We start from the raw sequence: 9,540 nt of genomic DNA on the forward strand, positions 1-9,540 counted from the left end.
GGATCTCAGGCCAACACCTAGCCACTACACCACCAGGGCTCCTAATAAGACTGAGAGAAATGTTTTATCAAAAGATCTTATCTGCCGCCATCCACTGATCACAGAGGCATGTTTAAACACGCTTTGCATGGAACAAACCTGTGCTGTGTGGACTGGGGCCCAAGGAACCACATGTCCTGGCTTTACATTTATAGAATATGATTCGGTATTCTCTCCATCTTGTTTTTGTTTGTTTGTTTGTTTTTTTATGAAGGGTGCCTTTATGCTATGGGAAAAGCAGCAAGGTACTCAATTTAAAAACTATACTTCTGAATGTCCCTCAGGGCCAATTAGAAGTGAGCGGATGTCAAGTCATGGGCAGGGGTCTTCAGGGCGAGCTCTTTAGAGGGGGATAACTCAGCCAGAAGAAGCTCAGTTGCCCCCACCTCACCTTTCCCCAGGGCCGTGTTAGGGCACAGGCAGGCAGCCCTTAAGGAGGGAAGCTGTGAATTAGAGATGGCAGCGGGTAAGGCTCTGAGCCTGTGCGATGGTGTGCCCACCAGACTGGCCCTAGAGCGCTAGGTCTGCATCTCTTTTACATGAAAGAAAAATAAATCCCGATCTTGTTTCAGCCAATGCGATTTTGGTTTTCTATAGTCAACCCCAACCTTACCTGAGCTGTATATCGAACCTCTTTGGAAGTGTGATGGGGAATTGTCACACTTTCTGTTCTATGGTGTGGGGCCCTGGTGGGGTTGTAGGTAAGAATTGGGCTGCTAACTGCAAGGTCGGAAGTTTGAAACCACCAGCTGCCTCCTGGGAGAAAGAGGGGGCTTTCTCATCCCATCAAGAGCGACAGTCTCAGAAACTCACAAGTGCTCTTATACCCTGTCCTAGGGGGTCACTATGAATTGACACCATTCGACGGCAGTGAGAGAGAGATACTGTGGTGTGTGTGTGTGTGTGTGTGTGTGTGTACCCATGCATTACCTATTTGGGCATTGCAGTGCCAGCCCCCACCCTCCTCACTAGCTATATGAGCTTGGGCCATCAATTAACTCCTGAGTCTGTTTTCTCATCTGGAAAATGGGCACGATAATTATGGAATTTATCTCATTGATTTGCTGGGGAGATTAAATGAGCTAAAGCCAGTAAAATGCTTGGCAGGGTGCCTGGCTTACAGTGATTACTGTACTCTTTCATGCTATCGCGTTGGCCCTAGTGTGGCAGGGCCAATTAGGAAGAGTTAAAAAAATAAATAAATAAAGCCTATTGGGAAATTGGCACAGGCGGATGAGCCCTTTTGGGGAACATTACTTTTAGTTCTACAGCCGAATGCCTGTTTACGCACACAGACTCGAGCGGGCCTGGCTGTCCAAACATCAGTCGTCATCATTTCTGGGCATTGAAAAAGAGCCTGTATGGCTCTTTATTTGTGGCAAACAGTCACCCAAAGGAAGCGGAAGAACCTTTGGAGAACAATGTGACCGTCCACACTCTGAATTTCACGCAGCAGGTGCGCTCCTGGGAACTGCCCGAGGAAATCATTCAAATGGAGGGAAAATTGGGAGCCATCAAAGTACACACCGGCAGCACTATTTATAACAGGTGCAAATGAGAACCGCGCAAGTGATTTCCACGAGGCTGATGAGGATTAAATTATCCGCTCAGTGGAACATGGTGCAGCCATGATAATGAGAAAGATGATGGCCGGCGCACAGCACTAGCAAACACGCATCCACAACAAGCTCAAACCTGGGTCTGCGAGGGAAAGAACTGCAGTAGGACGCAAACGCAGATCTGCATGCGAGTCCAGCAGGGCGAAACCAGGACCTGCATGCAGTTGGAGGAGGACCGGAAAGGAACACAGGACAGTAACTTTTTTTATTTCCTCCGCTCCCCCGTTCTTTCATTTAAAATGCTGTTTAATGTTTATCAATAAAGCTGCTTGGGGATTTTTTTTTTTTTTGCATTAAAAATCAGGTCGGTAGAGAAGGGGGAAGAGTGGAAAGAAGGGATGTCGGGATCAGAGAAAGTCACAAATGATCTGAATATACTGCAGACCGTTCCACCCCAGGGCTTGCTTGGGGCTCGGAGTGAGCTGCCGGAAAGAAGTACTTGAGTGAGTGGTGAGTGGGCTCCAACTCAGGGCAACTTTGGTAGCAAAGGGCGTGCTGGTAGCAGCGTGGGGGCTCCGCAGTGGGCAGCATTCTGCCTGCAGCCAACAGCTTAGAGTCACCAGGCCCTCCGAGGGAGCGACACGGGCTTTCAATGCACCAGGAGTTAAAAGCCCCCGAACCGCACAGGGGCAGTTCTACCCTGTCCTGCAGGGTTGCCGTGAGTCTGTTTATTACGGAGGCAGTGCTTTCGGTGATAAAGCAGCTAGGGTCAGGAATGCCCTTTATTGACAGAAAATGCAGAACAGAATTCCACATTCTCACAGAATCCAGATTTTTCCGGATCATGGAGGCTGGCTCACCACCCAACAGGACTGCTCGGAGGTCGTCTTAAAGTAAAAGAATCTCCCATGTTTTGAAACCACACCTTTCTCAACAAGGCCTTGGGGCGCTGGGCTCTTTTAAAGAGCACTTGGTCTCTATGCAGACCAAGCAGACACAGTAGGGAACCGGGCCAGGGAGTGTGTGGGACCAAAGGGGAAGCCCTTTGACATGGAGGGCGGGAAGAGTTGCACAATTCAAAGAACATAGCCCAAGTCACTACGTTGTCTGTGTAGAAACGACTGAATTGGTGAGGTTCTGTTGTGGACGTGAGCAGTCTCAACAAACAACAGGAACATCGTGCATATTAAAAAGGCTAAGGCCCTGCGCTCTGATCGGAGCCTCCTGGGAAAATGGACCGTGCTTGGTATGGATGAGTGCTGGCGAGCTGGCAGGAGTTAAGGCTGGGCAGGCTCCCGGAGGGCCGCGTGGCCTGGGGTGGCCACACAAAGGGCAGGTCTCGGTCTCAGAGTCAGCAATTCCTCCTCTTGGATCGATCCTAAACCGATGGGAATGATCGGTCCAGTGCATGGAAACATTTTCAGAAAAGTCTCCCCACATAGCCTTTATACCAATCAAAGGTTAGCCCCAGTTTCATCACAAAGGAATCTCCCCCAAGAAGAGGGCTGGCCCCATGCAGGTATGTCCCTGTGACGGAGGACAGTGAAATAAGGACAAAGCCCCAGGACAGAAAATCCCTTTGACAAGGACGAAGGTGCCCAGGGCAAGATACAGGTGACTGTGTTTGCTACAGATTAATAGGTAAGCACAAGTAAGCCCATGCTTGCTTTGCTTATTGGGCAATCTGACACTGGCCTAACCCATTCACACTGTCGTGACTGGAAGGAGCCATGTCCCCTTGTCCTTCATGACCCTGGAGAGTCAGAGGAAAGGCTGGCAAGCAGGTGGGACAAGATGACAGCAATCAGGGCTCCCCAAACTGGATTGATTCCTAGACTCTTCCTCTTAGAGATTCTGAGTCACCTGGTGAGGGTGGGACCAGTCTGAGTCACCAAAGGTGATCTGTGCCACCCCCACTGGCCCTGGCTTCTGCCCAGCCCCTCTGCAGAGGCCTCGTGAGATGCCCAGCAGGGAGGGACCGGACAGCTCAAGTGGCACGAGGGCTGGCAGCGGGGCGACACTTGAGTGGGCCTGGGCTTATCTGCTGGCACAGCTGCCCCGGCTTGTGCTCACTTCTGGAATATCAAGATCGGGGAAGGCTTGGGCTGAGGCTGCCCCAGGGCCACACAGGCCACCCTACGAATGCCCCAGGGGCAGAGGGCATAGTGCGGACAACTGCACCTCCTCTCTCCTGCTCCCAGCTCTCCAGGGCCCAGTCCTCTCCAGGCTCCCTGCTTCTGCCCCCAGTCCTCTGCTGCTAGCTCTGGGGTTTCTCGCTTTACCCACCTATCGACATGGTGGTGAGTGCAGGGCCCAGGCAGGTTTCATTCCTCTCTCTCTGCCCAGCGCAGTGTTTGGCAAACCGTTAGCACTCGCTAAATATTTCACGAATAAAGGAGAGGTAGTAACGCTTACCATGTTACCACGGGGTCACAGAAGGACTGATAGTCACACCCACTAGGCACACGGGGATTGCACGTGCTCACCTGGAGCGGAGGAACACTCCTCCTTGGTCACCCAGCAGTAAGTATTGCAGCAGTAAGAATCGCATTAATCTAGGCACGTGATGCCTTCCGACACGATAACGCAAGTGACGGAGCCTCTTCCCAGGAAAATACCCCTCCGCGCGCGCGCATGCACACACACACACACACACACACAAACCTTCATGAGACAGACTGACATGGTGGCTCCAACAATGGGCTCAAATAGATCAACAGAGGGGATGGCACAAGCCAACGAATTAATGTGGCTCTTCTAGTCAGTCTCTCTCAACTCCCCCCAAGTGACCTTTTTTTCCTGATAGGTAAGAGGGGCCCAGGGAGGTACTGTTAAGATTCAGTCGTGAAAGCTGAACAGGACTCTTATTAATGAGTGCCACCCGACTGCATATCAAATGCATCCTCTCAGAACCCAGGTGTGGGAAGCTCACCACCAGCTAGAGTTTGGAGCGGACGCGGCCTCTGGCCCCGAGATCCGTGCATGGGGCACCTCCTTGACCTAGCAGGCAGCTGTGGTGCCGGAGGAGCAGCGGCAGCAGAACCAGGCGCTGGGGCACGAGAGTGGTGGCCTGCCCAGCCCAGATTAAAGCTGAGTACTTTGGGGCAGAAGGCGGCTTGTGGAGTGGGCACTTACTTGGGGGCCTGGGCTTGCTGAATGCCTTTGGGCCGAGGCTTACAGTGGAGTGGCATGCCCTTCGGGCATTTATTAGCAGCCCTGAAAGAACTTTGTAACGTGTTCTAACTGAACAACTGCATCCTGAACATCTCTCGCCCAGATAAAAGAAATACCAGTCAAACCAGGCTGCAGTTGGGTTTATTAAAAACATAAATAACACCCTGCCACTACTTCACAGGTAGAATGACAGAGGGTTTTAATTGCTGCATCCGCCTGAATTCTCCCCCTTCTTGTGCTCCAGGAATGGTCTGGGGCAGAGGTGAGGAGGGTGGCAGGGACTTGGGAGGATCGGTGTGGGTCCTGGCTGCCAGAAAAGAGGGGGTGAGGCTTGCTCTGATCTTCCCCACGGTTCTTGGGCAGCAGGCTTTGGGGCTGGAGACACGTGGCACCGCCAGCAGATGCTTCTATGTGCTCTTGTGTATCGCAGGGGCTGGAAGTCAGGGAACTACATTTCCCAGAGTCTCTTGCCAAGGAGGATCGGCTTTAGAGTCCGTGGATGGGATGCTAGCCGCTGGCCAACTCGTGGCCTTTGGCAGACAGCAAACATGAGCTGTTGCAGCATCTGAGCATTTCTCATTGATCGTCGGCTTGAGTGTTGCTGGCATGAGAACCCTGCAACTTTCTGGGTCCTGACCACTGGGGATAGCTTTTCTTTTGCATGCCTCTACTCCCACTTCATTCCTGTGTTAAATCTCTTCCTGCATGAGGTACCTAGAAGAGATTTGACTCATGACCCTCCAGAGGGTATTCCTTATGGAAAGATTTCCAAACACTATCCTTCATTCAGAACAACAAAGAAAAGGCTCACAGAAGCTGCTGCAAGGGCTAGGCTGACCCCAGCTGTGGGGTGCACCCACCCCCTGGCCTTGAGTCTTGAGATACTGGGTGGACTCCAGGCCACAGACCGTAAATGTGCTCCCATGCATCTCACTGGACCCCTCCACCTGGGGATGCCAGAATCACCCAGGAAGTGGTGGCACCTGCCGGCAGCGGCAGTGGGGAGATATATGTAGTTGTCTACAGCCCCCCGGGCCCCCTTGACACTGCTTGGTACAGACGGGGCAGGGGCTGGTGGTGTCATCTTCCAGGCACAGGGGAGGAGCATTTCAGCTGCCAGGCCTCTTGGAGTCGAGGAAGGAGGGTCAGCAACAGGGAGTCCAGCACAGCCAGCCCATCCCAGGAGCAGCGGAGACCTCTGGAAATCCAAGGGGCCTGAATGTGACTGCTGCACCTTACCACTTCCAGTTCCTGCCCCTCCAGCAGGGCCAAGCCATCTTCCCTCCCTTCCTCTGGTCTCCACCTGTAGCTGGGACTCCTCAAGAGCCTCACCCCCCACACCTGTGATCCAGCAGCAAGAAGCCCTGCTCCTGCAGCTCCTGCACCTCCTTGCTTGTCCCAAACACGTCCCACAGACTCAGCTGGGCCTCAAACTGCTGCCAGTGCTGGGGAGACGGGAAGCATCAGAGGCAAGGGACCTGAGGCCGGGCAACTCATCTAAGGGTACGGTGGGAGGGGCGGGAGAGTCAAGTCCAGTACTGGGAGCTTGGTGGCTGACTCAGCAGTCCACGCACTGCTCCACCAGGTCTCTCAGCCATGGGGCCAGCAGCGGGGGGCAAAGTCCCCCCATTCCATGTCCAGGTTCACGCTCAGCTCCCAGCCAAACCGTCTCCTCCACCCTTCCCCACTCTCCCCTGGCCGCCAGCCCTCCACATGTCTCTGCACTTCCTACATGAGGTTTCCGTGCTGCCTGCACCCATTGTCTAATCTCCCTCACACAGCTGAGAAAACGGAGCTCCAAGAGGGGAGAGGAGGCTAGGTACCTGCCCAGTGGGGCAGCACAGCTGGGCCTTGAACCCGGCTCGCTGAAGTGCTAGCCCTGGCTTCTCACCATGCCCTTGCAGGCCTGCAGCTGACAGCCTCCAGGTGACTGGGAGTTGTGTGGGGGGCAGGGGGTGGTGAGTGAGGAGGGAGGGAGTGTGCCAGGCTGAGGAGGAGGTGGTGAGCCTGAGCCACGCCCCCTTACCTGGTGGGTGAGCCCCACGTCTGTGCGGAGCCCCATGGCCAACACTTCCTCCAGCCTGGATGGAAAATCAGCAAGGTTTGTGGGGAGCCTGGGCCTCCCCCAACCTTCCAGCCCAGCAACAGGGTGTGGGTGTGAGGAGCTTCTGGGGCCACATAGCAAAGGGGAACAAAGGTAGATGTACAAACGGGGTGGTCCTGGAAGTGTGGGGGCCCCCGGATGAGGAGCCTGTGCCCTCAGATACTCACAGCTCCAGCTCACCCAGTGGGACCCGCTTCCGGGTGCCGTGCCCAAACAGTTTGACTTCCTTCATCCAGTTGTCGGGCTCCAGGGTCTGGATCCGAGCCTCCCGGCTGTGGCCCCGGGCGCCCTGGGGCAGGAACCGCCCATGGGCCCCTGACAAGCAGGAGCATCTGTTAATAGCAGCCTACATTGGGCACTTCCCCCAATGCGCTTACAGTGGGGTCCCGGGACCCGTGGCGTACACATGTCAGGGAGAGGAGACATGTCTGGAGTCAGGTGGGGCCTAGCCATCTGGGCAACCTGAGACCCCGGTGCCAGGCTCCGTGTTCGGCACTGTAATGAAGTGCCATCCTCTGAGGTAGGTATTATTTCTTGCCACACTGGGCATATGAGGAAATGGAGGCATGGGGAGATTAAGTATGTGGCCTGAGACCACACAGCCAGCAAGTGACAGGCCCATGACACATCTGTCCAAGTCACCCTTTAATTGGTCCATGGCCTCATTGGGGGTGGGGGTGGGCAAGCAGACTCACCAGGCCCGACGCCAAGGTACTGAGCGCACTGCCAGTACTGCCAATTGTGGGTGCTGAGCGCCCCCTGTGGGGAGGCAGGGGACAGTCGGTGTGGCGGATGCTCCCTCTCCTGACCCAGAGCCCACAGGCCACAGCTCAGCCCAGCACCCACATTGCGGGCGAAGTTGGAGACCTCATACTGGCGGAAGCCGGCTTCCTGAAGGGTTACCCGTCCCTTATGGTACATCTCGGCGGCGAGCTCGGGGTCAGGGGCGGGCAGGGCCCCCTGCTGCACCTGGGCGAAGAGTGCAGTGCCCCGCTCCAGGGTCAGCTGGTAGAGGGAGACGTGGTCGTCGCAGTGGCGCAGCAGTTCCTGCAGCTGTCCCAGCCACGGCCCCACCCGCTGCGCTGGGAGTCCCAGCATTAGGTCCACGGAGACGCGCCCAGGGAAGAGGCGCCGGGCCTCCGCCAGGGTCCGCAGAGCATCGCAGGCCGAGTGAGTGCGCCCCAGAAGCCGGAGCTCGGCGTCATCCAGGGACTGGGGAGAGAGAGAGCAGGCTGGGTGTAAGCCAGGGTCAGCTCAGCAGGCTGAGGACACAGAATCAGGGGAAAGGAGGGGCTGATCTGGGGGTCAGGGAGGCAAGCAGACAGGCGGGGGTAGCCAAGATGAAGGGGCACCATGTGCTGAGCATCTTATTTAGTCCTGAATAATCCCTGATACAGTCTCATTCGACGATGAGGAGACCGAGGCCCACAACCTACCCACTGGCAAAGTCAGGGCTGGAATTTAGCACGGTCCTACTCTGATACTGGTGATGCAGTAGTTAAAGCACTCAGTTGCTAACCCAAAGGCCAGTGGTTGGGACCCACCAGCCTCTCGGAGGGAGAAATCAAATGATCCACTGCACCATGTTAAGTTCTTGCTGCACAAGGCCTTTGTAAAATATTCAAGCACTCGGAGGACTAAGGGGAGCCTGACCGGAGTCACGGTCTTTTCAGTGGCCTCCCATGCGTGTGAAAGCCAGACAATGAATAAGGAAGACTGCAGATGAATGGGTTCACACGTGTGAATTACCGTACCAGCAAAGGATGCTGAAAGTACTAGGGACGGCCCGAAAAAACAAATGTGGAAGAAGTACAGTGGGAATGCTCCTTCGAAGCAAGGGTGGCAAGGCTCTGGACATAGTTCATCAGGAGAGACCAGCCTCCGGAGAAGGGCATCGTCATTGGTGAAAAAGATTCTTCTTTGACGGACGGACAACAGTGGTTGCCACAAGGCGCTCTGGGATAAATGAGAAGGTGGCGTGGTGGGGCAGGGCTTCCCTCCAGTTTACAGGCTTGTTATGAACTGGTTTGGCCTCAGGGCGCCTAATAACACAGCACTGTAGAAACTCAACAACTGTGACCCGAGGGAAGACAGACTGAGGTCTGGGTACACTGGGGTGGGGTGGGCCATGGTTACCTGGAGGCCGATGGACAGCCTGTTGACCCCTGCTGTCCCAAACTCTGCCAGCCTGGAGCCTGGGGACGAGGTGGGGTTAGCCTCCAAGGTGACCTCTGTATCTGCAGGCAAGTGGGCTACCTGTGCCACGGCCTCCAGGACAGCTCCCACAGTGCGGGGACTGGCCAGGCTGGGGGTGCCCCCACCGAAGAACACTGATTCCACCCTGGGGGGAGAGGTTGAAGATGACACCTGGGCGGCCACCTGTGCTATCCACCCCCAAAGACTTCCCCAGGCCCCGCCTACTGCTCCCAGCACCCACCGCCGCACCCCGCTAATCCGCAGCAGTGTCTGGGCCTCGGTCACCAGACAGCTCCGGACCGCCGCCTCCTCCACTCCGCGGGGGATGTACTTGTTGAAGTTGCAGTAGCTGCAGCGCTTCTCGCAGTACGGCCACTGGGGGCAGTGTAGGCGCGGGGTGAGGGGCGCCCCCAGCCATTCCACTCGCGCGATACGCCCCTCCCCATTTTAGACCCAGCAGCAGGAGCT

General features: G+C 55.6%; 1 protein-coding gene across 1 annotated transcript in view; it reads right to left on the reverse strand.

Annotated features, from left to right (window-relative positions):
• Window positions 1-5,766: 5,766 nt before the first annotated feature.
• The window catches only part of RSAD1 (radical S-adenosyl methionine domain containing 1), a 4,428-nt gene continuing 654 nt past the window's right edge, over window positions 5,767-9,540 (reverse strand). Inside the window, exons 2-9 of the mRNA XM_045299303.1 lie at window positions 9,314-9,447; window positions 9,013-9,217; window positions 7,723-8,088; window positions 7,572-7,635; window positions 7,044-7,191; window positions 6,799-6,853; window positions 6,114-6,217; window positions 5,767-5,970 (exon numbers count right to left, since the gene is read on the reverse strand). Of these exons, the coding sequence (XP_045155238.1) occupies window positions 5,853-5,970; window positions 6,114-6,217; window positions 6,799-6,853; window positions 7,044-7,191; window positions 7,572-7,635; window positions 7,723-8,088; window positions 9,013-9,217; window positions 9,314-9,447 (1,194 nt within the window). The 3' untranslated portion in view covers window positions 5,767-5,852. The remainder of the gene's footprint in view (window positions 5,971-6,113; window positions 6,218-6,798; window positions 6,854-7,043; window positions 7,192-7,571; window positions 7,636-7,722; window positions 8,089-9,012; window positions 9,218-9,313; window positions 9,448-9,540) is intronic.

The sequence above is a fragment of the Echinops telfairi genome, unplaced genomic scaffold (genome assembly GCF_000313985.2).
Source record: "Echinops telfairi isolate 266 unplaced genomic scaffold, ASM31398v2 ScPeMD7_7458;HRSCAF=8496, whole genome shotgun sequence".
Classification (NCBI taxonomy): Eukaryota; Metazoa; Chordata; class Mammalia; order Afrosoricida; family Tenrecidae; genus Echinops; species Echinops telfairi.